Here is a 25,956-nt window from a genome sequence, read left to right as displayed (position 1 = left end):
AGAGACAGGCAGATCTGAGAGTTTGAGGCCAGCCTGGTCTACAAGAACTAGTTCCAAAGCTACAGATAAACCCTGTCTTGGGGGGGGGGAGGGAGGCAGGAAGAAAGGAGAGAGAGAGAGAGAAACTGCCCCAGAGCAAGCCAGGCATGGTGGTACACACCTTTAATCCCAGCACTCAGGAGGCAGAGGCAGGAGGATCTTTGTTAGTTCAAAGCCAGCCTGGTGGTCTACATAGTAAGTTCCAGTACAGCCAAAGATGCACAGAGAAACCCTGTGGGGGTGGGGGCAGGGGAGAACTGCCCCAGAGCAGTCAGGCCTCCCAGGTGGTAAGATGCTTACTGTCTGGCTTCAGGGGAACTGCTTATTACTGTTAAGTATTTTCTTCTGGCCAACAAACTTCTCCACCGAGGCAAATAATCCCAGTCAGATCAAATTAAAAGATACCTAGCTAGCCGGGCGGTGGTGGTGCACACCTTTAATCCCAGCACTCGGGAGGCAGAGGCAGGTGGATATCTGTGAGTTCGAGACCAGCCTGGTCTACAAGAGCTAGTTCCAGGACAGGCTCCAAAACCACAGAGAAACCCTGTCTCGAAAAACCAAAAAAAAAAAAAAAAAAAAAAAAAAAGATAGCTATAATTGGGTGCCAACGCTCCCAGGTGGTCCTGGGAAAACACTGAGGTGATGGGGAGGAAAGCCGAAATGATAACCAGAGAGGAAAAGGAGATACCACTGGTAACCAGGAGACCACATGTTCATTCTCTGGGGTGCTTCTTTCCTTCCCACCAGTTCCCTAATAACCACTCTGAGGCTTTATATTAATTTTAAATGTTCAGCAAATAGCACGGGCTTATTATTAACTAGCCCTTACATTTTAAGTTAACCCATATTTCTGATTTACGCTCTGCCACATGGTGGTACCTTTTCTCAGTACAGTGTGCCCATCTTGCTCTTTCCGCATCTGGTCAGCGTCTCCTTTGACTCTACTCTTCTCCTTCCCATCATTCTTAGTTTGGTCACCCTGCCTATACTTCCTGCCTGGCTACTGGCCAATTAGTGTTTTATTAAACCAATTCCAATGGCAAATCTTTATGATGCACAAGAGGATTATTCCATATCAGGGTCCTAGAGGGACAAAGAAGCCATCACGGCCAGGTGGCGGCGGCACATGCTTTTAATCCCAGGATTGGGACGGAGAGACAGGTGGAATTCTGTGATTTCCAGGACAGCCTGGTCTATGGAGTGAATTGAGTTCTAGGACAGCCAGGGCTACACAGAAAAACCCTGTCTCAACAAACAAAACAAAAAACTCCATCATGGCAGGCAGGTATTGCAGCAATCAGCAGGTGTGGCAGCCAAAGCAGAAGCTGAGGACTCACCGTGAACTGCAAACCGGAGAGAGCTGGGCATGATCCTTTGATCCCAGTATTTGGGAGGCAGAGCCAGCCTGGTCTACAGAGCAAGTTCAAGGATAGACCCAGTTTCAAGAAGAAAAAAAAAACTAGAGGAGGCTCATCCGTAGTGACATACTTCCTCTAGCAAGGCTACACCATCTCATAAACCTACCCAAACAGTGCCGCCAACTGAGAACCAAGTATTTAGACACCTAAGACTATTGGGGGGCAACACTTACAATCACTCCCTGAAATAAAAACATTAAGAAGCTGGGCAGTACCCATCTAAGATTCCAATACTTGGGAGGTTGAGGCAGCAGGGTTATAAATGCTAGGCCATCTTGGGGTACACTGTGGGATCCTATCTCACCTGCCCCCAAGTTACAGATGTCAGAATTTGGGAACGAACAGCTTGAGAAACTGTCTTAGAACATAAGGGCTCCAGCTATGCCTGTCACTACGGTGGGGCCATGAAGTCTCCAGGTTTGTGTCACTGCCCTCAACTCCAGTGGAGCAGATGACAGCCTTGGTTGTAGTGTTGTGAGGATGAGAGGAAACGGCGCCTGTCACAGAATCAGGAGGTTGGAGATCAGGATATGTGATACTTGTAGGGTTGGAATATATAATGGTGTTAAAGTGGATTTTGCACAGCCTTTCCCTCCCTGTGGGTGCTGAAGAAGTCATGAATGAAAGAAGAGAAGGAAGGTTTAAACAAGATATCTTTCTTGTTTTTTGTTTTGTTTTGTTTTTTGAGATAGGGTTTCTCTGTAACACTCCTAGCTGTCCTGGAACTACCTCTTTTAGACCAGGCTGGCCTCGAACTCAGAGATCCCTGTCTCTGTCTCCCGAGTGCTAGGATTAAAGGCGTGCACCACCATTGCCCATCTTTCAGAGGGTTTTGGAGAGCTTTAGATAGACCAGTAAGTGGAAATCAGCAGAAGGAGAACTTGGTGGAGGGGTAGACCACTTATTACTGTCTTGGTCTGGGTTTCTATGAACCCCATGACCAAGAGTAACTTGGGGAGGGAAGGGTTTGCTTGGTTTATTCTTCCACATCACTGTTCATCTTCAGAAAGTCAGGACAGGAACTCAAGCAGTGCAGGATCCTGGAGGCAGGCACTGATGCAGAGACTGTGGACTGGGCCCTCCTCCATCAATCACTAATTAAGGAATGTCCTCCAGGCTTGTCTGTAGCCTGATTATATAGTGACATTTTCTCAATCGAGGGTCCCTCAAATGAGTATAGCTTGTGTCAAGTTGACATAAAACTAGCCAGCTCTTCTTCATATATTAAAACCTTTATGTAGCCGGGCGGTGGTGGCGCACGCCTTTAATCCCAGCACTTGGGAGGCAGAGGCAGGCGGATCTCTGTGAGTTCGAGACCAGCCTGGTCTACAGAGCTAGTTCCAGGACAGGCTCCAAAACCACAGAAAAACCCTGTCTCGAAAAACCAAAAAAAAAAAAAAAAAAAAAAACCTTTATGTAGCTGGGTGTGGGGGCACTCAGAAGCAGGCAGATCTTGGAGTTCAAGACTATTCTGGGGGGCTGGAGAGATGGCTCAGTGGTTAAGAGCATTGCCTGCTCTTCCAAAGGTCCTGAGTTCAATTCCCAGCAACCACATGGTGGCTCACAACCATCTGTAATGATGTCTGGTGCCCTCTTCTGGCTTGCAGACATACACACAGACAGAACATTGTATGTATAATAAATAAATATTTAAAAAAAAAAAAAAAAAAAAAAAAAAAAAAAAAAAAAAAAAAAAAAAGACTATTCTGGGGGTTGGAGGAGCAGTGGTTAAGACCACTCCCTGCTCTTCCATAGGACCTGGGTTCAATCCTCAGCACCCTCATGGCAGCTCACAACTGTAACTGCAGTTCCAGGAAATCTGTCATCCTCATACACACGTGCAGACAAAACACCAATGCGGCACATAAAGTAAAAATAAATATTAAAAAAAAAAAGCTGCTCTACTGGAGGTGAGAATTAAGCCCACATGGAGGCTTACAGCCTTCTATAACTGTAGTCCTATGAGATCCAATGCCTTCTGGTGTGCAGATATACATCTAGACATAACACCCATATGTATAAACATCTTTAAAAACAGTCTGGTCTATATAGGAGACCCCTGCACCCCACCCCCAAATGTTGAGAAAAATACTTTGGGTGTGCATGTATGTGCTGTGATTTTTTGCCCTAGTCCACAAAATCTGAGGGCCAGATACCACCCTAGTGTTGAGTAGACATCAGTGGCACCTGACCATTCGATAGGCGAAACTCCATCTCAGCCAGTTTTTGTCAGTATGCACAATGGCTATAAATTAACTTGTCGGATATTTAATCTACAAGAAGCAAGACCTGAAAAAACAGCACAAAGAATGGATGGAAAGCTCTCTTCCAATACAGTGTTCTTCTAGAACCCATTAAGTAGCTCTGGCAAGCCACTTTCTTCAGGTGAAAGTAAAATCTATCTGTGTGCCAAGATGTGGCCGGGGGGGGGGGCACCTATCATGCAGAATATCTATGATAGCCCTGAAACTGGTCCTAACTGTGACTCGTGGGGTTAATGATTAGCCAGCTGCTGTCTAAGCTTCGCACAGAGCTGTGAACAGCTCACCTGCAGAAGAATCCACAGGAATCGCTATGTTCGCTTTGCTCTGCGTGGCCGGGCTGGTGGCTGTGAGCCTGGTGACATCTGCTAAGAGCCAGGAAGCAGGTACCCTAGTGGGCTCTGAGGACCAGCCACTCTTCCGTAAAGCTGAACAGCATGACTTTGCCATCATGGTCCATCCAGGAGACATGGAATGTTTCTGGCAATTTGCAGAACAGATGGGTTACTTCTACTTCAGCTATGAGGTGCGTGGAGGCCTCTGGCCATACCGTCTTTAAAGCGAGTCAGGTCATGTGTGATGCTGTGGTTGCCGCTTGCGAGTCAATAGACCATCAGTTAGAGGACAGCTCTGGATGAGAGCTGGAGGAATAGCCAGCAACAGGGGAGAAAGCATATGGGTTGGTCTAGATCTGGCAGCTACAGACGTGTGCGCAAATCTAAGGGACAAGCCCATGCTTCTTTAGGAGACAGCCATCACTTTTCCTCTGATTTGAGGAGACAGGAGAGTCAATGCCTTCTAAAATAGTAACATTTGCAGTAGAGGCCGATGAAAGAGTCACGTAATAGATTTCAAATGAAACCACTTCAGTCAGCGCGAAGCGGGGAGGGGCCTCTGTTAATCCTCAAACCAGAGAATAACTAGCTCAAAGCTTGTCTATGCAACCAGACAATTCTACTTCTGTTTTTAGATTTATTTATTTAAGGTATGAGTGCTCTATCTGCATGTACACCTTTATGCCAGGAGAGGGCATCAGATCCCACTAGAGATGGTTGGGAGCCACCATGTGGTTGCTGGGAATTGAACTCAGGACCCCCAGAAGAGCAGCCAGTGCTTTTAACTGCCGAGCTATCTATTTCTTTTAGGAAGGCACCCATACCTTGGGCAAGTACACCCAAAGGAGCTATGCCATCTAAGCATTCTGAGGTTAATATTAAAGTTAGAGGTACTTTCTTTTTCTTTCTTTTTTTTAAGTTGTGGAGGCTCTCGGGGAAGACAGGGTACAGTCAAGGAGGTGGCCTCACACTTGAGATCCCGCCTCCACCTTCCCAGCGCTAGGACAACAGGTGCGCAGCAGCATGCCCCAGATACGGAGCGCACACTAAGCAAGCGCTCTACTGAGCCGTAACCTAGTTCTCTGGTGCAAGGTTCCTGCATTTCCCAAAGCGTGTGCCGCCACACCCCAGCCACAACTTCCTAAGACTGATTTACACAGTAGTGAACTCTATTGCTCTTACTCCACCGAAGTTAACTTACCAGTCTTGTTTCTCCAGACAGGGTTTCTCTGCGTAGCCCTCGCTGTCCCGGAACTAGCTCTGCAGACCAGGTTGGCCTTGAACTCAGAGATCTGCCTGCCTCTGCCTCCTGAATGCCGGGATTTAAGGTGTGCATCACTACCACCTGGCCTAATTTACCAGTCTTTTACGATCTATGTTATGCTAGACCAGAGCTACTGTTGAGCTTACTGAGGACAAGTGTCTGAGGGTACTGCTTGCTTTGGGGAGGGGACTCTGAAGCAGCAAACACCAAATCCTGGTCATCCCAGGGAGCCCAATCACCCCAACTTCAGCCAGGAACTCCAGGCGTGTGGCACTGATCCGTACCCGTGTGGTGGAGGCCTGCTTTTTCCCTCAGTGGAGGAATCGCTTGGGTGACTCTATCCCGCCTTCTGTGTGTGACACAGCAGAGCGCTCGGTGTTGACGTGGGTCCACAGCAACATCATGGAGGCAACTGAAAAGCCATCTTCAGTTCTGAGCGTCTAGAAAAGGGCTGGGAGGGGGGCACCGTCTGTGTGAGCTGCTGTGCTGACCCCGGGGTGCCTCAGTCCTACCATGTTGCTGGTGTCTGAGTGATGGAGCAGGGTCCTTTTCTTTTTTTTAAATGGTGACGGAAGGTTCAGCGCACACTCGGGATGTCTCATGACCATCACATTGCTGCCACCGTACATACTCCACAGGGCTTCCTTATCGACACTTCCCAGGATGCCCGGGGCCAGATTAACTTCGCCACACAAGAGACAGGTGTGTATCCACTCCCCAGGCTACGATAGTAATCAGAAGTCTCTATGGAACTGAGAAATAAGGGTCGGGCAGTGGTAACCCACACCTTTGATCACAGCACTCAGGAAGCAGGGTCAGGGGGATCTCTGTGAGTTCGAGACCAGCCTGGTCTACAGGAGTTAGTTCCACAACAGGCTCCAAAGCTACAGAGAAACCCTGTCTCAAATAAATAAATAAATAAATAAATAAAGCAACAACAACAACAAAAAAAACAAAAAACAAAGGCCGGGCGGTGGTGGCGCACGCCTTTAATCCCAGCACTCGGGAAGCAGAGGCAGGCAGATCTCTGTGAGTTCAAGACCAGCCTGGTCTACAGAGCTAGTTCCAGGACAGGCTCCAAAGCCACAGAGAAACCCAGTCTCGAAAAACCAAAAACCAAAAAAAACCAAAAAACAAAAAAAAACAAAAAACAAGAACAGTGCTCTTTGTGTCAAAAATGGTCCTATTACTTTCTAAACAGATACTACAGTAGTAATTTTGAAACCAGGGAACAAACTAGAAGTGGTAGCAAGTGACTTATCTCAGTGTTACAAAGGCTGAGGCAGGAGAATTCTGGGTTCAAGGCCAGGCTGAACTACATAGTGAGAACCTGACTCAAAAGCATAAAACAAGTTGCACAGTGGTGGCAGAGGTCTTTAATCCCAGCACTTTGGTGGCAGAAGCAGGTGGATCTCTGAGTTTGAGGCCAGCCTGGTCTACAGAGTGAGTTCCAGGACAGCCAGGGCTGCACAGAGAAACCCTGTCTGGAAACCGCCCCCCCCCCCAAGAAAAATCTACAACAACAACAAAAAAATAAACTGGTGAACAGCTATGTCTAGGGAACCTTCGGACGGTGGGACACCTAACCTGTGATAATGAGATCCAGGAATTCCCATAGGGTTCTATCGGCTTTGTCTAAGAAATGACCAGAGTCGCTTCAGCTCTGTGCAAGTGTACCTCAACCTTGGCGTCTTCTACGAGGGGCTTGAAATGGATCACAAACAGTACCAAAGGAAGCAGTTGAACGACACTCTGGACGCGATCGAGGTAACGGGATTGGCATCCATGGGGTAGAGCCTGAACAATGACTCATGATAGAAACGAGATGGGCGGGGGGGGGGGGCGGGGGGGCGGCGGGGGGCGGGGGGATCCTCCAGAAAGAGGCGGCGGACTGCGTTCCTGCCACCCGGCTGCCTGGCTAGCTTATGCCACAAAATAACAACACACAAACTGTATTCATTTAAACACTGCCTGGCCCATTAGTTCCAGCCTCTTATTGGCTAATTCTCACATCCTGATTAACCCATTTCTAATAATCTGTGTAGCACCACAAAGTTCTGGCTTACCTGGAAAGATTCAGCATGTCTGACCTGGGGGCTGGCTCCATAGCGTCTGTCCCAGAGAGGAGAGGCATGGCAATTGCCTCATTTTCCCCTTCCTCCCAGCATTCTGTTCTGTCTACTCCACCCACCTAAGGGCTGGCCTATCAAATGGCCAAGGCAGTTTCTTTATTAACCAATGAAATCAACACAAAACAGAAGACCCTCCCACATCACTCCTGTTTGGTGCCAAGGAAGGCCTGGGCAAACAATGGCTGGCATCCATCCAGCCCACTGCCTGTTTTAACACATGCTCACAAAGTTGTGCAGCTACACCTAGTACCCAAAGCAGAACAATATATGTCCCAGAAAGAAACTCATCCTGACTTCCCCCATTCCCTCCAGAATCTCTCAGCACTAGAGTCACTATTGAGCTGTTACTGTAGGTCTTTCTGTTTGAAATTTTATGCAAACAGAATCATACATGTCGCGTTGTGGTGGCATCTTGCATGTAGCATGGCTTTTCTTCGTTCGAGACAAGTTCTTACTATGCATCCTTGATTGCCTTGAACTCACAGACATTCATCTGTCTCTTTAGTGCTAGGGCTGAGATTAAAGGCAAGTACCACCATGCCCAGCTTGATTATTTATTTATCTGTTTATCTATCTATCTATCTATCTATCTATCTATCTATCTATCATATATCTATTTATTTATTTATTTATTTTCGAGTCAGGGTTTCTCTGTGGCTTTGGAGCCTGTCCTGGAACTAGCTCTGTAGACCAGGCTGGTCTTGAACTCACAGAGATCAGCCTGCCTCTGCCTCCCGAGTGCTGGGATTAAAGGCGTGCGGTATTTATTTATTTATTTATTTATTTTTGGTTTTTCGAGACAGGGTTTCTCTGTGGTTTTGGAGCCTGTCCTGGAACTAGCTCTTGTAGACCAAGCTGGTCTCGAACTCACAGAGATCCGCCTGCCTCTGCCTCCCGAGTGCTGGGATTAAAGGCGTGCGCCACCACCGCCCGGCTTATTTATTTATTTTCGAGACAGGGTTTCTCTATGTAAAAGCTCTGGCTGTCCCAGAACTAGCTTTGTAGACCAGGTGGGCCTTGACCTCAGAGATTCACCTGCCTCTGCCTCCCTAGTGCTGGACTTAAGGGTGTGCACCACCACTGCCCTGCTTTGGTTAATTAAAAAAAAAATCCAACATCTCTTCATATGCTTATTAACCATTTTGTAGACCTTTAAGAATATGTCTACTCAGATTTTTTGCTTGGGGCTGGGGATGTAATTAGTGCTAGCTAGCTAGGTGTGTGGGGGAGGTCATCTTTTTCTTAAAAACTCCATGTAAGAGTTTCGTTTGGATTCTGGGTAAGAGCCTCTGACTAGACGTGTGGCCTGCAGGGATCTTCTCCCATCACTGTCTCCTTGGCACACAGAAGCTTTTGTTCTGTAAGCCTGAATCTTACTGGAACAGGGCCATGTTCATTGACGGTTACACATCATTTATGACTGCTTTTGTGCTAAAATGGCAAAATTTGGTACTTGCAAGAGACATCTTGCCAAAGGTATTTGTTTATAAGCCTAACAGAGTTGGACGGAGACATCAGTTAGAGGTAATGACATGCTGAGTACACACCTCAATCTGCAATCCTTCTAGAATTATTCCTGGCACTGATGACAGCAGCTTATACCCGTAACTCAACAGAGTAGATCAGGAATTCAAGGTTATCCTTGGCTATACAGAGTTTGAGGCCAGCCTGGGCTACATGAAAAGTAGCCCAGTAAAAGAGTATTTACCTTGCTGGGTGATGGTGGCGCACACCTTTAATCCCAGCACTCAGGAGGCAGAGGCAGAGGCAGAGGCAGATGGATCTCTCTGAGTTCGAGGCCAGCCTGGTCTACAGAGCAAGTTCCAGGACAACCAGGGTTACACAAAGAAACCCTGTCTTAAAAAACCAAAATAAAAATTAATTAATTAAATAAGATAGAAATAGGGTTTATCAGCCGGGCAGTGGTGGCGCATGCCTTTAATCCCAGCACTCGGGAGGCAGAGGCAGGCGGATCTCTGTGAGTTCGAGGCCAGCCTGGTCTAGAAGAGCTAGTTCCAGGACAGGAACCAAAAGCTATGAAGAAACCCTGTCTCGAAAATAAAAAAAAAAGAAGAAAGAAAGAAATAAATAAAGAAAGAAAGAAAGAAGAAAGAAAGAAAAGAAAGAAAGAAAGAGAAAAAGAAAGAAATAGAGTTTACCTAAAATGTGCAAGCCTCCGTGTTAAGGGTCCTGGGTTTTCCGGACGCTACTGGATACTAGGAAATCCTTCTTCCTCCTAGGTACAGCCTAAGGCCCCATACATACCTCCCAACTTTAAAACTACCTCGCAAAAATTTTCAAATACAATCAAAGTATATTTTGGGTTTTGTTTTGTTTTCCCAATTTCTCTGTAGCTTTGGAACCTGTCCTGGAACTTGCTCTGTAGACCAGGCTGGTCTCAAACTCAGAGATCCACCTGTCTCTCCCTCCTGAGTTCTGGGATTAAAGGCATGCACCACCACTGCCCAGCTGGTTTTTTCAAGATAAGGTTTCTCTGTGTAACAGCTCTGGCTGCCCTGGAACTTGCCAGGAACTCGCAGAGATCTACCTGCTTCTGTCTGCCGAGTTCTAGAGCCTTATGTATGTCAGGGTCGTGAGTACCATGACTTAGGTAAGTTAGCTTGTCAGGGGAGGCCCAGCAGCAGCCGGAGCAGCTTTCCTCCTTTCCCACAGGACAGTACACGAAGGATGGAGATCCATGTTTTCCACGTGTGGCGCTTCTACAACTTTGCCAGGATGAGGAAAGTGGCTGACTTTCTCCTTCTCCAGTCCACCTACACCTATGTGAACCGGTGGTCCGCAGCCCAGAGCCTCGCTATTGTTCTTTCTGGGGTCCTACAGCTGTACTTCTTGAAACGTCTTTTCACCGGCTCCGCTGCTGACACGAAGCAGAGATGCTGATATACGGCATCTTTGTCAACGCTTTGATCAAATCAGCTTTTTTGGAGGGGAAAAAAAAAATCAACTTAAATCCTATTTGTGTTCATTAATAAATGCAAGTGGTAATAAAAAAGTGAGTTCTGATGTTGGTTATTCTGAAATATGTATTATGTGCTAAAATGAAATACCAGTTTTTGGAGCCTGTCCTGGAACTAGCTCTTGTAGACCAGGCTGGTCTCGAACTCACAGAGATCCGCCTGTCTCTGCCTCCCAAGTGCTGGGATTAAAGGCGTGTGCCACCACCGCCCGGCTAAAATACCAGTTTTTGAGACAGTTTCAGTATGTAGCCTTGCCTGGCCTAGAATTTACTGTGGAGATCCAGCTGGCCTCAAACTCAAGAGATTCACTTGCCTCCCCACTTGCGTCTGGCAAGGTGTGTACACCACCCCCACTGGAAAATACCAGCCTCTACACAGCTGTCCCCTCATCTTCACGGACTCCACTCAGAAGGTAATGGAAGCCCTGGAAGGGGGTTCTGAAGATGGAGCTCAGTTGACAGGGGCCCTGCTTCGCGGGCAGCGGCTTTAATCCTAGCACCAGATGAATGAGTGGGGCACACAGGTGTGCACCTTAGCACCCCAGAGGTGGAAGCCCTAAGATGAGCCTCAACAGTTCAGGACCATATCTCGGAACACGTTAGAAAGCTCTGAGAGGGAGCTGAAAGCGAAGGGACAGAGCAGAGCTTTGCTGAGCGGCTTTACGGAGTTTTCATCCATTGGATAGGACCGTGACGGTCAGCATTCCCTACCTTGTCCTAGGGACTGGACTCAGCATCAGCCTTGGTGGCACATGCCAGTCTACCCACTGAGCTATCCTGCTGGCCCTACAGGGCCTTTCCGTGGTAGAAAATATTTTAAAGGAAATAGAAATATTTATTTATTTATTTGCTTATTTTTTTTCGAGACAGGGTTTCTCTGTGGTTTTGGAGCCTGTCCTGGAACTAGCTCTTGTACACCAGGCTGGTCTCGAACTCACAGAGATCCGCCTGCCTCTAAATAGAAATATTTAAAGAAAATATTTTAAAGGAAACTAGGTGCAGTGACACCGACCTACAATACCATCGCTTGAGAGGCTAAGGCAGACTGCCTGGCTACTTAGTGTTTCAGACCAGCTTAGATACAATGTGAGACCCTGGCTCAAAGAACAAAGATGCTGGGTGGTGGTGGTGCCCGCCTTTAATCCCAGCACTCAGGAGGCAGAGGCAGGTGGATCTCTGAGTTCGAGGCCAGCCTGGTCTATGGAGCAACTTCTAGGACAGCCAGGGCTACACAAATCATTTTAAAAAAAGAAAAAAGATGTTCTGAGCCCACTGTAGCATTCACCCATTTATTCCAGCACTTCAGAGGTAGATGGTTTTCTTTGAGTTCAAATACACAGTTTCAATTAAAAATAACAAAAATGTTTCAACACAGGCAGGGAAGGTGGCTCTGCAGTTAAGTCTCTTTCAGAGGACAGGAATTTGGTTTCTTTTTTTTTTTTTTTTTTTTTTTTTTTTTGGTTTTTCAAGACAGGGTTTCTCTGTGGTTTTGGAGCCTGTCCTGGAACTAGCTCTGTAGACCAGGCTGGTCTCGAACTCACAGAGATCCACCTGCCTCTGCCTCCCAAGTGCTGGGATTAAAGGCGTGCGCCACCACCACCCGGCAGGAATTTGGTTTCTAACACACCAACATATGGCAGCTTACAACTGCCTTCAACTCCAAAGACTGGCCTCTGAGGATACTAGTATCCAAGTAGAACATACTCACACAAACACAATTTTTTGTTTTGAGACAGGGTTTCTCTACATAACCCTAGCTGTCCTGGAACTCACTATAGACTATTGATTGGCCTTGAACTCAGAGATCCACCTGCCTCTGTCTCCTGAGTGCTGGGAGTAAAGGTGTGCAACATCATGCCTGGCATACATACAATTTTTTAAAATGGCGGTCGGAGAGAGTGTTCGATAGTTTAGAGCATGGGCTGCTCTTGGGAAAGACCCAGTTTGATTCTAGCACAGCGGCTCACATACATCTGTAATTATAGCTCCAGGGAATCCAAGCCCCTCTTCCTGCCTCCATGTCATGAGGCACATACATACACACACACACACACACACACACGCAGACAAAACATTCATACACAAAAAATAAATCTAAAACTCTCTTAAAAATATATCTTAGTATTTATTCCAAAACTATTCGCCAGATCCTATGCAAGAAGCTTTACAATCATGATTTTTAATTCCGAATACGACTGTTACACTGGTGATTAAAGATGTTTTTCCAGTTTTGTGGGTTTTGAGTTTGTTTTTTAGGCTGGTCAGGAATTCCCTATGCAGACCAGGCTGGCCTCGAATCCATAGAGATCCATCTGCCTCTGCCTCCACAGTGCTGGAATTAAAGGTGTGTACAACCACACTGAATAGTTTCATGGCCTTTCCCCCCTTTTAACAAAGGAAGAAAATGAAGCGTGTCTAAGTGGAGTGACTTGTCCATTACCACACAACCGTCAGGCAGCAGAATCGAGGTTGAGTACAGGATCTTCCACATCATTCACCGCTTACCACAAAGAAAAACAGCTGAACCACATCTATTATTTTACTAAATCCCAGCTGTAAGATCACAGCAGAGCCTACTAGTCTTATATGACTGCTTCTATCTTTAATGATACTAATAAAATAATAGAAAGTCCAAGATGCTCTTACTAGCCTGCAAAAGGGTTATCACAGATAACAATAAAACGGCTCCTGTCCTTAGTGCAGTGGCTTAGAACTCGCTATCAGAACAAGTCTGTTGATTCAAAGGTGATGCAGATGGAGAACAAGACACTGTTTACTCAAACACATGACAGCTTTTGGTTTGTTTGTTTTCAGTTTTTGAGACAGGGTCTCACCACATAGTCCAGGCTAGCCTTGAACTTGCCAAGTAGTCAAAGTGGGCCTGGAACCCTATTTTTTTTTTTTTTTTTGGTTTTTCGAGCCAGGGTTTCTCTGTGGCTTTGGAGCCTGTCCTGGAACTAGCTCTGTAGACCAGGCTGGTCTCGAACTCACAGAGATCCGCCTGCCTCTGCCTCCCGAGTGCTGGGATTAAAGGCGTGCGCCACCACGCCCGGCTCTGGAACCCTATTTTTAGCCATTTCCGTTGAGTAAGAATCCAAGCTGCATATATCAGTGCTGTCCAAATCTAACATGATGATGTCTGCACACAGGAAACAAAGCCAAGTCCTTTCACACGGCAAAAAGGTCCCGGGATGACCATCCTAGGTCAGTGTCTCTTCATGCCGCACGTATTCCCCAATGTCTGCTTGATGAAACACCACAATTGCCATGGGGTCCACTTTCCTGCAGTCTTGAGTAGACTTTGCTGCTACCCCGAAACCCTGGAATTGAACAGACACCAATTCACTGACTTAAAAAAAAAAAAAAAAGAAATCAAACAAAAAGCTTTATTAAAACAGCTGTATCTGAGAAATTCAAAGGATGCCGAGAGGTAACTCTCACAGGTGTGCAGACTGAAACAACACCCCTTCCTAACGGCTCCCATCTCTACTCACCAAAGGAATGTCCGCCATGGAGTAAACCACCACTCCCTGGTACTGAGAAGTGTTTTCAGTGATTCGGCCCAGACCGGATTTCAACACGTGGTTTCCATACAGGAAGGACTGCTCTGCTCCAGGCTTTATCCACACTTTATACTGAAAGAGGGTTAAAAACCAAGAGACAAAACGCTAGCTCTGCCCTGTAGTGAGAGCAGCTGCTGCTTCTGTGTTAAAGGAGAGGAGGGGATGGACAAACAGACAAGCAGACACGTTCCCTTTAAACTGTTTGGACCCCAAACTTTTCGCCTTGGAGTTCCTTCCTCAACTCTACATCTCAACGCGCTAATTTACCTGACAGACAGCTTAACAGTTTCTTTTCTTTTTTTTGGACCCCAGGATCCTTCTCAGCACAGCCACTTCTCTCTGCTCACCGGCTGACACTGGGGAGGTCTGTTTCCCTGCCGGTTTCTAGGCTATGCAGCCACACGGCATCCTTAGGTCCACACCCCTTCCTAGGCATACCCAAGCAGCAATACCTGCAAGCATCTGCAGCTGACACTGGCAGGCACTCCATGTAAATGAGTCTGTGCTGACCTAACCGTCCTCTTCGACTCCATCCCCGATGGCAGAAAGTAGACCAGCCCCACATACCTTGGCATAGGGTGCAAGGTAATCGAGCGCTGTAACGTGCAATCGGAACTTGTGGGTCTTGGTAAACTTTCCAAAACACGTCCCCAGTGAAACCAGCTTCTCCCCGGAGATGTTGGCGGCCAGCTTCAGGATCATCTCACTACAAGGACGAGGGAGGAAGGTGCCTGGGTGACGGCCACCGACGGACGCGGGCCTCCAGGCCGGTTACACGGTGCGCGCCAAGCCCCACCTCACCTCACATAGTACACGCGGTCATTGTGCAGTCGGAAGCAGTAGGTGCCGTCGGGCCTGTCCACCAGGAGCTGCAGATTCTCCCCGATGCTGAGGGCAGAAAAGGAGACTGGAGGCTACGCCGGAACCGTCCCGCCCCAGGGCCGCGTCCCCGCTCCCCGCGCGCCCGTTCCCCGTCCGCCTCTCGGGTGCCTACTATTTCGCGATCTTCTCAAACATCACTCGGGTCTCTTCTTCTGTCAACGGCCGCATTTTCCTGCTAGCCCGGCTCCCGGTATCCTCGTGCCCGGAGAGACGGAAACGGAAGTCACCTTACCCCGCTTCCTGGCAACACCAAAGCGTGCCTCTCTAGCCCTGTGCCACGTGTTCTCTGTGCTAGTGCCACCTAGCTCGGAGGACCTCCGGGGACCGGAAAGCTGGCTGGGCGGAGAAACCATAGAGAAAGGAAATGTTTCCCAACCGTTTCCGGTTCCAGGCGCGAAGCCAGCGCCCTCCCGAGTCTGGAGAGGAAGTGGCCGTGTGGCTGGCTGGCTGGCTGGGAAGATGGCGACTGCTGTGACTCTCCAGTCCTCTGCTCCCGCTTCGGCCACGGCGACGGCCACAGCAGCCGCGCTGGGGGAGCTGGAAGATGAGGGACTCCTGGCGTCGCTCTTCCGCGACCGCTTCCCCGAGGCCCAGTGGCGTGAGCGGCCGGACGTGGGCCGCTACCTCCGGGAGCTGAGCGGCTCGGGGCTGGACCGGCTGCGACGCGAGCCCGAGCGCTTGGCGGAGGAGCGGGCCCAGCTGCTGCAGCAGACGCGCGACCTGGCCTTCGCCAATTACAAGACGTTCATTCGCGGTGCCGAGTGCACCGAGCGCATCCACCGCCTCTTTGGCGACGTGGAGACGTCCCTCGGTCACCTGCTCGACCGTCTGCCCAGCTTTCAGCAGAGCTGCAGGTGCGGCTGGCCTAATGCTGAGAGGCCCATATCTGTAGCTGACAGGATGCCAGGATGCTAGACATAGCTGACCCTACGTGGAGCGCAGAGCTCTGTCCCTGTCGCCTTATTAATCCACTTAAATTTCACCACAACCACCTAGGTAGGTACCGTCATTGTTAATTTACAGACGAGGAAGTCGAAGTGAACTGACTTGTCCGAGAACACAGCTAGTAAGTTTCCAAGTCAGAATTGGAAGCCAGGAGTCCACCTCTCCCTCATAGGCTGTTGTATTAAATAATAATAAAAATCCAGCCAGTCTTGTTGACACAAACTGTGATTCCAGCACTTGAAGCTCAAGGTCTTGAAGTCCAAGTCTGAGTATTGAGTTCTGGCCATCCTGAGCTACGTGTCTAGACATTGTATCAACACATTGGGCCCGACATACTTAACACTGTATAAACGTCTGCTTACTATATATGCACCTTTATAATTAGGAATTCAACAGCTTGGGTTGGAGGCTGTCTGCTTTGAAACTTCCATTGATAATGAGACCGGCATGGAAATCCTATTTGGGAACATCATAGGTCGTCAAAAACATTTCCTTTTTGAGCTATATGGCTCGTAGGTTCCCACTCTCATACCCTTAGTTATCCAGCCTTATATACCCTCTATGGGAAAAGAGATTCAGGACTTAAAAGCCAATTTCTAGAGTTACCACAGAGAAGTGGAGAAAGCTAAAGAGAAAGGATAAAGGCTGAACAACCGCACATCACATTCAGACCTGAGGGACTCGACAAGAGTGTGGCTTGTAGGCTGGTTAGGGCTCTGATGAGAGAATATTAATAGCCATTAAAAATAGGTGTATGCCGGGCGGTGGTGGCGCACGCCTTTAATCCCAGCACTTGGGAGGCAGAGGCAGGCGGATCTCTGTGAGTTTGAGACCAGCCTGGTCTACAAGAGCTAGTTCCAGGACAGGCTCCAAAAACCACAGAGAAACCCTGTCTCGAAAAAGCAAAAAAAAAAAAAATAGGTGTGTGATGTTTTGCCTTCACGTATGTTTGAGCACCATATGTGCCCAAGGATGCCAGAAGGGGGTGTCAGATCCTTGGCACTGGGGTGGTATGTGTGGGGACCGGAGCCTGAGTCCCTGCAAGAGCAGTGCTTGCTGAGCCAGCTCTACAGCCCCAGTAGCCAGTAAGGAAATTGTTTAGTCTTTTTATACTTTGCTTTTGTCAGGTCCTGAGTACTTCATGAATGCCTCCCCCCCCCAAGACAGGGTTTCTCTGTGTAACCCTTGCTGTCCCGAAAATCCCCCTGTAGACCAGGGTGGCCTCAGACTCAGAGATCTGCCTGCCTCTGCCTCCTGAGTGCTTAGATTAAAGGGGTGCACCACTGCTGCCACCCAACCCCATACATGTCATCTTACCTGTCTCTAACTTTCATGCCTTTGTGAGATGGGTCTTCTTACTATTTAACCAGTGAAGAGACAAGTCCAGTGAGGCCAAGTGCCTTGCCTTGACTTAGTCCTTAATGAGGCCTAGAGCAGTTCAGCCCCAAAAGTGTCAGCAATCCAGATCTACAAGCCATTTTAAATTACATGGAGGGAGATGGGTGCCACCACGTGCATGTGGAAGTCAGAAGACAGCTTCTCTTCTTCCGTTATGTGGGATCTAGGGATTAAACTCAGGGCAACTGAGCCATCTCGATGACTCTATGTAAGCTATCAATTAATGATGCGATCTTGAAAAGTTTCTTATGCCTTGAGTTAAAAGTCTCTTCAAGGAACTTGGAAAGATGGCTCAGTGGTTAAGAGCACTGGCTGCTCTTCCAGAGGACCCAGGTTCAACTCCCAGCACCCACATGGCAGTTCACAACTGTCTGTAACTCCAGTTCCAGGGGATCTAACACCTTCGCAACAAGGCACAAAAAATTATTAAAAAATTTCCTTGGCCAGGTGGTGGTGGCGGTATGTCATTAATCTTAGCACTCGCAAGGCAGAGGCAGGCAGATCTCTGTGTTTGAGGCTAGCCTGGTCTACAGAAAGAGTTCCAGGACAGCCAGGGCTATGAACTGAAACCCTGTCTCAAAAAAATGTTTCTTGAATTATAATAGGAGTTATAGGTTTGATTCTGAAACGGTGTTTTAACTCTATCCCTGGCTAGCCTGAGACTTACTATGTAGAAAAAGAGCCATGAACTCATATCAGCCTCAGCCTCTGGAAGGCTAGAATCGAGGGTGTACATCACCACCCCCAGCCCTGTGGGAAGATTTTAAATAAACCAGGCAGACTATCAAGCCCAGTGCCCAATAAGTGCTTGGTAACTACCTACTGTGCAAAACAGTGAAATCTATTTTCTTAATTTGTTCTAGGAACTTTGTGAAGGAGGCCGAGGAGATCAGCTCGAACCGCCGGATGAACACCCTGACTCTAAACCGGCACACAGAAATCCTGGAGATTTTAGAGATTCCACAGCTTATGGACACCTGTGTCCGAAACAGCTATTACGAAGAGGCCCTGGAGCTTGCCGCCTATGTTCGCCGACTGGAAAGGAAATACTCCTCCATCCCTGTCATCCAGGTAGCCAGCTTGCCCAGAGGGCCCTCAAGCTGATGTCTCGTAATTATTAGTTCTGTGGTTGTGACTAAGCTTTTAAGTAGAAACCTTTGCATATTTCATATCAATTTCTGCCAGCTAGGTAAGTTGAACAGAAGATATTGGCTCACTCATTCAAGGATCTTTTCTGTTGTTGTTTTGGTTTTATTGTTTTTGTTTAGTGTTTTGTCTTTTGTGTAGCCTTGGCTATCCTGGAACTGACACTGTAGACTAGGCTAACCTCAAACTCACAGAGATCTGCCTGCTTCTACCTCCCTAGTACTGGGATTACAGGCGAGCGCCACTGGCCAAAGATCATATTGCTCATGTGCCAGACACTGCCTCAGGTAGCAGGAATACCAGGTGAACAAAGTCAAGGCCATGGCTCACACGAAGTTTCTATTCTAGTGAAGTCTGATAATTAACAAATAATATTGCAGGGGCTGGAGAGATCTCAGGGGTTAAGAGCACTGACTGCTCTTCCAGAGGACCCAGGTTCATTTCCCAGCACTCACATGGCAGCTCACAACTGTCTGTAACTCCAGTTCCTGGGGGCCCAACACCCATGGCAAACACCAAGGCACGTTAAAGAAAAATAAATAAATTAAAAAAATAGTATTGCAGATATTGGTAAATATCTGAAGAAATAAGCCAGAGAAAGCCAGGTAGGCGTGGTGGGGGTATGCCTATAAACCCAGCCCCTGGAAGGTGGAGCCAAGAGGATCAATCCTTCAAGGCCACCCTTAGCTATTTAGTGACGTGAGGCCAGCTTGCTGAGATTCTGTCTCAAAAAATAAATAAATAAACTGAGTTGGGGACTAGGGTAAAGGGCTGGGAAGGGTTGTTGGAGTGCTGCTTTGCCAGCATGGTCAGGGTGAGAAAGAACCAGTGCTTGAAGATCTAGGGAGACAGCAGCCAGGAGGAGAAGCAGATAGGGTGAGGTGGAAAGAAATTGAGTGTTTCAGGAATCCCAAACCAGCGCTTTTCCTAGACTATAATGAGAAAGGCTGGAGCATCAGGCAGGGCCTGGAGGTCATGATGACTAGTTGGTAGTTTGTTGACTGTGATGGGAAATCGCAGGAGGATTTCTGAGCAAGAGAGTTAGTTATGCAAGCAGATCTCTGTAAACCTTTAGAAATCCACTATACGTGGGGAAAGCCGTAAGAGTGTTGGCCCCTGGCGTCCAGGTTAGTAGGATGAGTCTCAGAGAACTTTTCCCAGTGTGTGACCTGGTGTCTGTTGTCAGAGCATCGTGAATGAAGTGCGCCAGTCCATGCAGCTGATGCTGAGCCAGCTGATCCAGCAACTGAGGACCAACATCCAGCTCCCAGCCTGCCTGCGTGTCATTGGCTATCTCCGGCGCATGGATGTCTTCACTGAGGCTGAGCTGAGGGTGAAGTTTCTTCAGGCCCGGGATGCTTGGCTTCGCTCCATCCTGACTGCCATCCCTAATGATGATCCTTATTTCCATATCACAAAAACCATTGAGGCCTGCCGGGTCCACCTCTTTGATATCATCACTCAGTACCGTGCCATCTTCTCGGATGAGGACCCCTTGCTGCCATCTGCCATGGGAGAGTACACTGTGAATGAGGGTGCCATCTTCCATGGCTGGGTGCTGCAGAAAATCTCACAGTTCCTGCAAGTGCTAGAGACTGATCTTTACCGGGGAATAGGAGGGCGCTTGGATTCTCTGCTGGGCCAATGCATGTACTTTGGGCTGTCCTTTAGCCGGGTGGGAGCTGATTTCCGGGGCCAGTTGGCTCCTGTTTTCCAGAGAGTGGCACTCAACTCTTTCCAGAAAGCAGTTGAGGAAGCAGTAGAGAAATTCCAGGATGAAATGACTTCGTACACCCTCATCTCAGCTGCAGCCATCCTGGGCAGCAGTAACATGCCTGCTGCAGTGCCGACCACACAACCCGGGACGTTGCAGCCACCGATGGTACTCCTAGACTTCCCGCCACTTGCCTGCTTCCTCAACAACATTTTGGTTGCTTTCAATGATCTGCGTCTCTGCTGTCCTGTGGCCCTAGCACAGGATGTGACTCGGACCTTGGAGGATGCCCTTGCCAAAGTGGGTAATTTTCTTCTACCTTGGTCTGCCTTTGTTAACAGCCAGCCAGGCTTTTGTATTAAACCAGTCCATATAAGCATGGTTCCTGCTGACTTGGAGAGGTTTAGTGTGGTCTTAATGGTTTTCTGGAGAGCATGATGACTCTGTGGGGATGATCTTGGAAGAAGCTATGAAGTAGAGTACCTGTGGCAGTCATTCAGCCAGATTCCCATTAACTCAGCAGCTTAAAACAGTATCTGTGAGCCAGGCATCCAGGTCCACTGTCTCTGGGTCCTCTGCTCAGGGTCTCACAGGCTGTATTCAAGGCATCAGCTGGGTCCAGGTGTCTGCTGGAGTTCTCCGGCTCCATCAGGAGTTCATTCCAGTTGTCAGGTGTCACCCCATGCCATTGGAAAAGTTACAGAACTCAGTTTCTAGAGGCTATCTACCATAGATAGCTCACAACATGGCTGTTTCTTCCTCAGGGAACAGGAGAGCATCTCCCCAGTGTTATTTCATGATGCTCCTCTCCTGGAACTGGGAACCGTACCGGAACGTAACAAGTTGGGTCATCAACCCCCCAGTGATGTGACACAATAGTGTCACTGTTGACCACAGTGCTGAATTCATTTGGACAAGATAGCAATGAAATGTAGTGTTGGGAATGATTAACTTTTTTATTTTTTGGCTTTTCAAGACAGGGTTTCTTTGTGTAGCCTTAGCTGTCCTGAAACTTGCTCTGTAGACCAGGCTGGTCTTGAACCCACAGAGATCAGCCTGTCTCTTCCTCCTGAGTGCTGGGATTAAAGGTGTGCTCCCCCGCCGCCCCGCTGTGAAAGACCTTTCTTCATGCTGCACGTTTGTGCTGTCCTCATCGTCAGCAGCAGCAGACTTGTCTGAGGTTTTTGTCATTCTTGTCTCGTAGGTAACCAAAACAATCTTGGCATTCCATCGTGCTGAAGAGGCTGCGTTCAGCAGTGGTGAACTTGAAATCTTTGTCCAGTTCTGCACTGCCTTCCTGGAAGACCTTGTTCCGTATCTGAACCGCTGTCTTCAAGTCCTGTTCCCGCCAGCTCAGATAGCCCAGACTCTAGGTAAGAAAAAGGAAAGATTTTTAAATTTTTTACCTTTTGTTACAGGATCTGTGTAGCCCAGGCTGACCTGAAACTCAGAGCTCTCTCTTCCTCTGTCTCTCCAGAGTGGGATTAAAGGCATGAACCATAACACCTAGCTCTGGTTTTCTTCTATGATTTTATTATTATTGTTGTTTTTGGTTGTTTTGAGACAGGGTCTCATATGTAGCCCTGGATGTCCTGGAATTTAATCCGTATACCAGACTGGCCTTAAACTCAGAGATCCTTCTGAATGGCTTGGATTAAAGGTGTGTGCCACCACCACCTAGCCTATTTTTATTATTTTTAATTATGTATTGATGTAAAGTCTGTGTGTGGGTATGAGTATGTGAATATTTTTAATTTAAGTCATGTAGCTGGCCTTGAATTTGCTCTGTAGTTAAAGCCATTCTTGAACTTCTGGTCATCCTGCCTCTACCATCCAGGGGTTGGGGTCACAGGCACACACCACTTCTGTCTTAAGAGTATGAAGTTTTAAATTGCTTTACAGTATTGTGTGCATAAGTCAGTGCCTTTCAGAAAATATACAAAGGTGGGGTAACCATTACTAGCACCTGTTTTAGAAGTCTGTCACTCTCAGACCCCATTGGTAGACACTCCAGTTGTACCTGGCAAACTTTTGCTGTTGATCTGTCGTTTCTGAACATTTTATAGAAATGGAATCATACACTATGTGGATTATCTGGGCAAGCGGAAGAAGCCAGTCACAAAAGGACTACCTATTGTGTGCTTCCCTTTTTATAAAATATTCAGAGAAGTGGTTTTGTTGTTTTGGGTTTTTTGTTTGTTTGTTTGTTTATTTTATTTATTTATTTTGGTTTTTCGAGACAGGGTTTCTCTGTGGTTTTGGAGCCTGTCCTGGAACTAGCTCTTGTAGACCAGGCTGGTCTTGAAGTCACAGAGATCCGCCTACCTCTGCCTCCCGAGTGCTGGGATTAAAGGCGTGCGCCACCATCGCCCGGCTTGGGTTTTTTTTTTTTTTTTTTGGACAAGAGTCTCCTGTAGCCCTTGCTGTGTATTGGAGGATGACCTTAAACTCCTAGTCTGCACACCTCTGCCTCCTAGAGAAATGGTACAGAGGCAGGTGGATCTGACTTTGGGACCAACTTGGTCTACAGAGTGAGTTCCCGCACAGCCAGGACTATCCAGAAAGAAACTCTGACTTGAAAAAAAACAACAACAAAAAAACTTTTTTTCTCTCTCTCTCATTAGGTTTGGTGGCACAGGCCTTTAATCCCAGGATTTGGGAAACAGGAGGCAGGTGGATCTTTGTGATTTGGGACCCCCCTGGTCTAGATAGTGAATTCCAGGAGAGCCATTGCTATATGGAGAGACCCTGTCTCAAAAAATAAGACCAGTAAAAAAATAAAAAAATAAAAAAACTCCCTCAGTTATAGATCTCTTCTGGAGTAGGGCTGAGGGGAGACACAGCTCCTCCTCAGGCAGAGGGGTCAGTGATGACCTTGGCTAAGGGTGGCTGTTCTCCACAAGCCCTTTCTCTTGGTGTCTATCCCAGGACTCTGATGGTTGGCTCTGCTCCAACCACCCTTACCGTGGGACCTCAGTGTAACAGTCTTAATATATTACAAGTATGCTCTTGCAGTATTGGAATATGTAATTGTGTCAGTTCTTTACCCTGAGCGCCCCCACCATGGTCTCTGCGTTGAATTTAATAACTTCTTTTCCATTTCATTTTTCCTGCCATCTGGGTTAGGCATTTCACCCACCCAGCTCTCCAAGCACGGAAACCTTGGGCATGTGAACATCAGCGCTATCCAGGAGCCTCTCGCGTTTATCCTGCCTAAGAGAGAGACAGTCTTCTGTCTAGATGGCCAGGAGCTAGTGCCCGACCTCGTGGCCCCAGCTCAAGAGCTTTCTGCGGAGCAGCCTGGCCTGGAACCAGTTACTTCAGCGGCCCCCGAGGGCGGGTCAGAGAAGGGAGAACCAGAGGAACCTCTACCTGGGGAGCCAGTGGAGGGGGAGCCGCTGCCCGCGCAGCCGCCCAGTGAGGAGCCATAGGCAGTGTTCCCTGCATCCAGGCTGGGGAGCAGGACTAAAGGCACAGCGCTGCCGGCGGCATCTGGAGAGGGAAAGTCGCCGCTCGTGTGGAGGCTGAGACTGCTTTGCCTAGGATATCGCGGGGCACGGTGGTATATGGGAGCTTTAATAAAGCCGACCGACTACCGCCACCTGGCTGCTGTCTCCGATGATTGGTCTCGGTAGTCGCGCGGGAACTACGCTTCCCGGCGTCCCTGGCGCTAGCGGGAGGACGGGTCGCGGCGGTTTCGGCGGCATGGGGCTGCTGGGTGGGCTGCTGGTAGCGGCGCGGCTCCCGCTGGGCGGTGTGCGGAGCTGCAGCTCGTCTGCCGGCCTAGAAGGCCCCGCGCGCACGCGCTCCTACTGGCGGTACTTGAGGCGCCTCGTATGGGGCGCGCCGCAGCCGCCATACTCGCGCGTGTGCCAGGTCGGGGACCCGGTGCTGCGCACCGTGGCGGCCCCGGTGGAACCCGCGCAGCTGGCGGGGCCGGAGCTGCAGCGACTCGTGGGGCGGCTGGTGCAGGTGATGCGCCGGCGGCGCTGCTTGGGTCTGAGTGCGCCGCAGCTGGGGGTGCCGCTGCAAGTGCTGGCGCTCGAGTTCCCCGACGCGCTCTTCCGCACCTTCTCACCGCGCTTGCGCGAGCTGCGTCAGATGGAGCCCTTCCCGCTTCGCGTGCTGGTGAACCCCCGCCTGAGGGTGCTGGACAACCGCATGGTCACCTTCCCCGAGGGCTGCGAGAGCGTTGCCGGTTTCCTGGCGTGTGTGCCTCGCTTCCAGACCGTGCAGATCTCAGGTGCAAGGGACGGGGGGGCGGCGGGGTGGCCGTGTTCTCCTTAGCCGGACCCGAGAGAACAGGGAACTCGGGATTCCTGAAGTCCTGATGACAGGACTCCTGAAGAGCAGGGCAAACCCCGCGTAGATGGGACGCAGAGTCCCAACCGGGGAGACTTAGATAGGGAATCTGTATCTGTCTCTTCTCTCTCATAGGTGTGTATATAGATTCCCATATATATGTGTCGGTATTACACGTTTTTCCTAGTTTACATGTCATGGTGGGCTTGTCTAAGAAAGCGGGATCCAGCTTTTTCCAGCTAGAGCAACAAACCATTCCATGCCTGTCGTCCACATTGTCTTATAGAATGTGGTTATTATTTGCTACTGTGCCAAGCTGAAATATCTTTGATACATAGCACCTGAGAAAGCTTTGAGGAGGGGGTTTCTTATCCTTACCCTGTAGTAGAGCTAGGAATCAGGCTGAATAAAAAAGTTGGCATTTGTCCATATTCACTTTCGGATGCTGCCTCTGTAGATAGAGCATAAATAGGCATAGCCCGGGCAGGAATTAGGAAATGGAGTCAGGGAAGAGTCTCACCTCAGCCAGCCTGTAACTTCCTTTGCAGGACTGGACCCAAGAGGAGAGCCGGTGGTGTGGTCCGCAAGTGGGTGGACAGCCCGAATCATCCAGCACGAGATGGATCATTTGCAGGGCTGCTTGTTCATTGACAAAATGGACAGCGGGACATTTACCAATCTCCACTGGATGGAGGTCAATGACTGAATCCCTCTTGCCTGATCGAGGGTCTTCAGGTGAAGACGGGCACATCGTTTTGTGCTTCAACTTGGAATTGGTTGCAGTCTGACAGTAAACAATGGACTGCCAGTGTGTGCTGGATTGAGATAAGGGAAGATGATAGAAATGCTTGTCCTGAAAGCAGATTTTGACCGAATATGTTACAGCATGGGTAGAAATATACCCTTGAAGAAGGAGTGGGTATTCCCTGACAATTTTGCATGAACAGAAGTGGGCAGGCAAACATTCTCAGTACAAATAACTACACGAAACACACAATTAAGAGCTAAAAAACCAAAGCTTCTATCAACCCCTTTCAATCAGCAAAGAAAACAGGTTTTCAAGATAGAGCACTTAGAGCTGGGGGCATATAAAGCTCATGGGTACAACAGTACTCAATGTAGAGAGATGTAGGTTTGATTCCTGGCATGAGGAAGGTAAAATATAGAGGAATAATACCAGTTTTTGGAGGTTAGAACAATCCCTTTACAGTGTGATCTGTGTACACACAGCATCTTTGGAGCTGCTTTACCTGGAGACCTAAACTGGGCAGCATCTGTTCAGCAGCAGTTACTAAGTTGTTCATGGGAACGGAAACCTAACATTACCACTCCTAACCCAGCACTTAGGAGCCTGAAGCGGGAGGATCAGGAGTTTTTTATTATTTATTTATTTATTTTTTTTTTTGTTTTTTGAGATAGGTTTCCTAGTAGCTTGGAGCCAATCCAGGAACGTGCTCTGTAGACCAGGCTGGCCTTGACCACAGAGATCCACCTGCCTCTCTGCAGGGATTAAAGGCACCCAGCAAGGTCATTCTCTACGGGTAAGTTCAAGTTACTGGAAACCCTGTCTCAAAACAAAA

At 48.4% G+C, this 25,956-nt stretch overlaps 3 protein-coding genes across 6 annotated transcripts; 2 read left to right on the top strand and 1 right to left on the bottom strand.

Annotated features, from left to right (window-relative positions):
* The first annotated feature begins 4,031 nt into the window (after positions 1-4,031).
* Tmed6 (transmembrane p24 trafficking protein 6) lies at positions 4,032-10,350 on the top strand. The gene is made up of 4 exons (XM_057754434.1): positions 4,032-4,244; positions 5,893-6,019; positions 6,936-7,084; positions 10,123-10,350. The coding sequence occupies exons 1-4, from the start codon at positions 4,032-4,034 to the stop codon at positions 10,348-10,350; spliced, it is 717 nt and encodes a 238-aa protein (XP_057610417.1).
* Positions 10,351-12,555: 2,205 nt separating this feature from the next.
* Nip7 (nucleolar pre-rRNA processing protein NIP7) lies at positions 12,556-15,108 on the bottom strand. Its single transcript, XM_057753846.1, has 5 exons — positions 14,984-15,108; positions 14,791-14,877; positions 14,557-14,695; positions 13,921-14,061; positions 12,556-13,746 (listed from the first exon to the last, which is right to left on the bottom strand). The coding sequence occupies exons 1-5, from the start codon at positions 15,037-15,039 to the stop codon at positions 13,627-13,629; spliced, it is 543 nt and encodes a 180-aa protein (XP_057609829.1). The 5' UTR covers positions 15,040-15,108; the 3' UTR covers positions 12,556-13,626.
* Positions 15,109-15,298: 190 nt separating this feature from the next.
* On the top strand, positions 15,299-25,855 carry Cog8 (component of oligomeric golgi complex 8). 4 transcript variants are annotated; one of them, XM_057753472.1, is made up of 6 exons: positions 15,299-15,725; positions 18,078-18,285; positions 19,547-20,374; positions 21,279-21,447; positions 23,201-23,377; positions 24,925-25,761. In XM_057753472.1, exons 1-6 carry the CDS (start codon positions 15,331-15,333, stop codon positions 25,080-25,082), a joined length of 1,935 nt encoding a protein of 644 aa, XP_057609455.1. In that variant the 5' UTR covers positions 15,299-15,330; the 3' UTR covers positions 25,083-25,761. The 4 variants fall into 4 exon arrangements, with proteins under 4 accessions (XP_057609455.1, XP_057609451.1, XP_057609454.1 ...); XM_057753468.1 differs by lacking the exon at positions 24,925-25,761 and having other exon boundaries at positions 23,201-23,683; XM_057753471.1 differs by lacking the exons at positions 15,299-15,725; positions 18,078-18,285; positions 19,547-20,374; positions 21,279-21,447; positions 23,201-23,377 and adding exons at positions 23,701-24,317; positions 25,796-25,855 and having other exon boundaries at positions 24,925-25,111.
* Positions 25,856-25,956: the final 101 nt, after the last annotated feature.

The sequence above is a fragment of the Chionomys nivalis genome, chromosome 21 (assembly GCF_950005125.1).
Source record: "Chionomys nivalis chromosome 21, mChiNiv1.1, whole genome shotgun sequence".
In the NCBI taxonomy this organism is placed as follows: Eukaryota; Metazoa; Chordata; class Mammalia; order Rodentia; family Cricetidae; genus Chionomys; species Chionomys nivalis.
The sequence above is the reverse complement of the archived record's forward strand: the minus strand, read 5'-3'. Positions and strand labels throughout refer to the sequence as shown.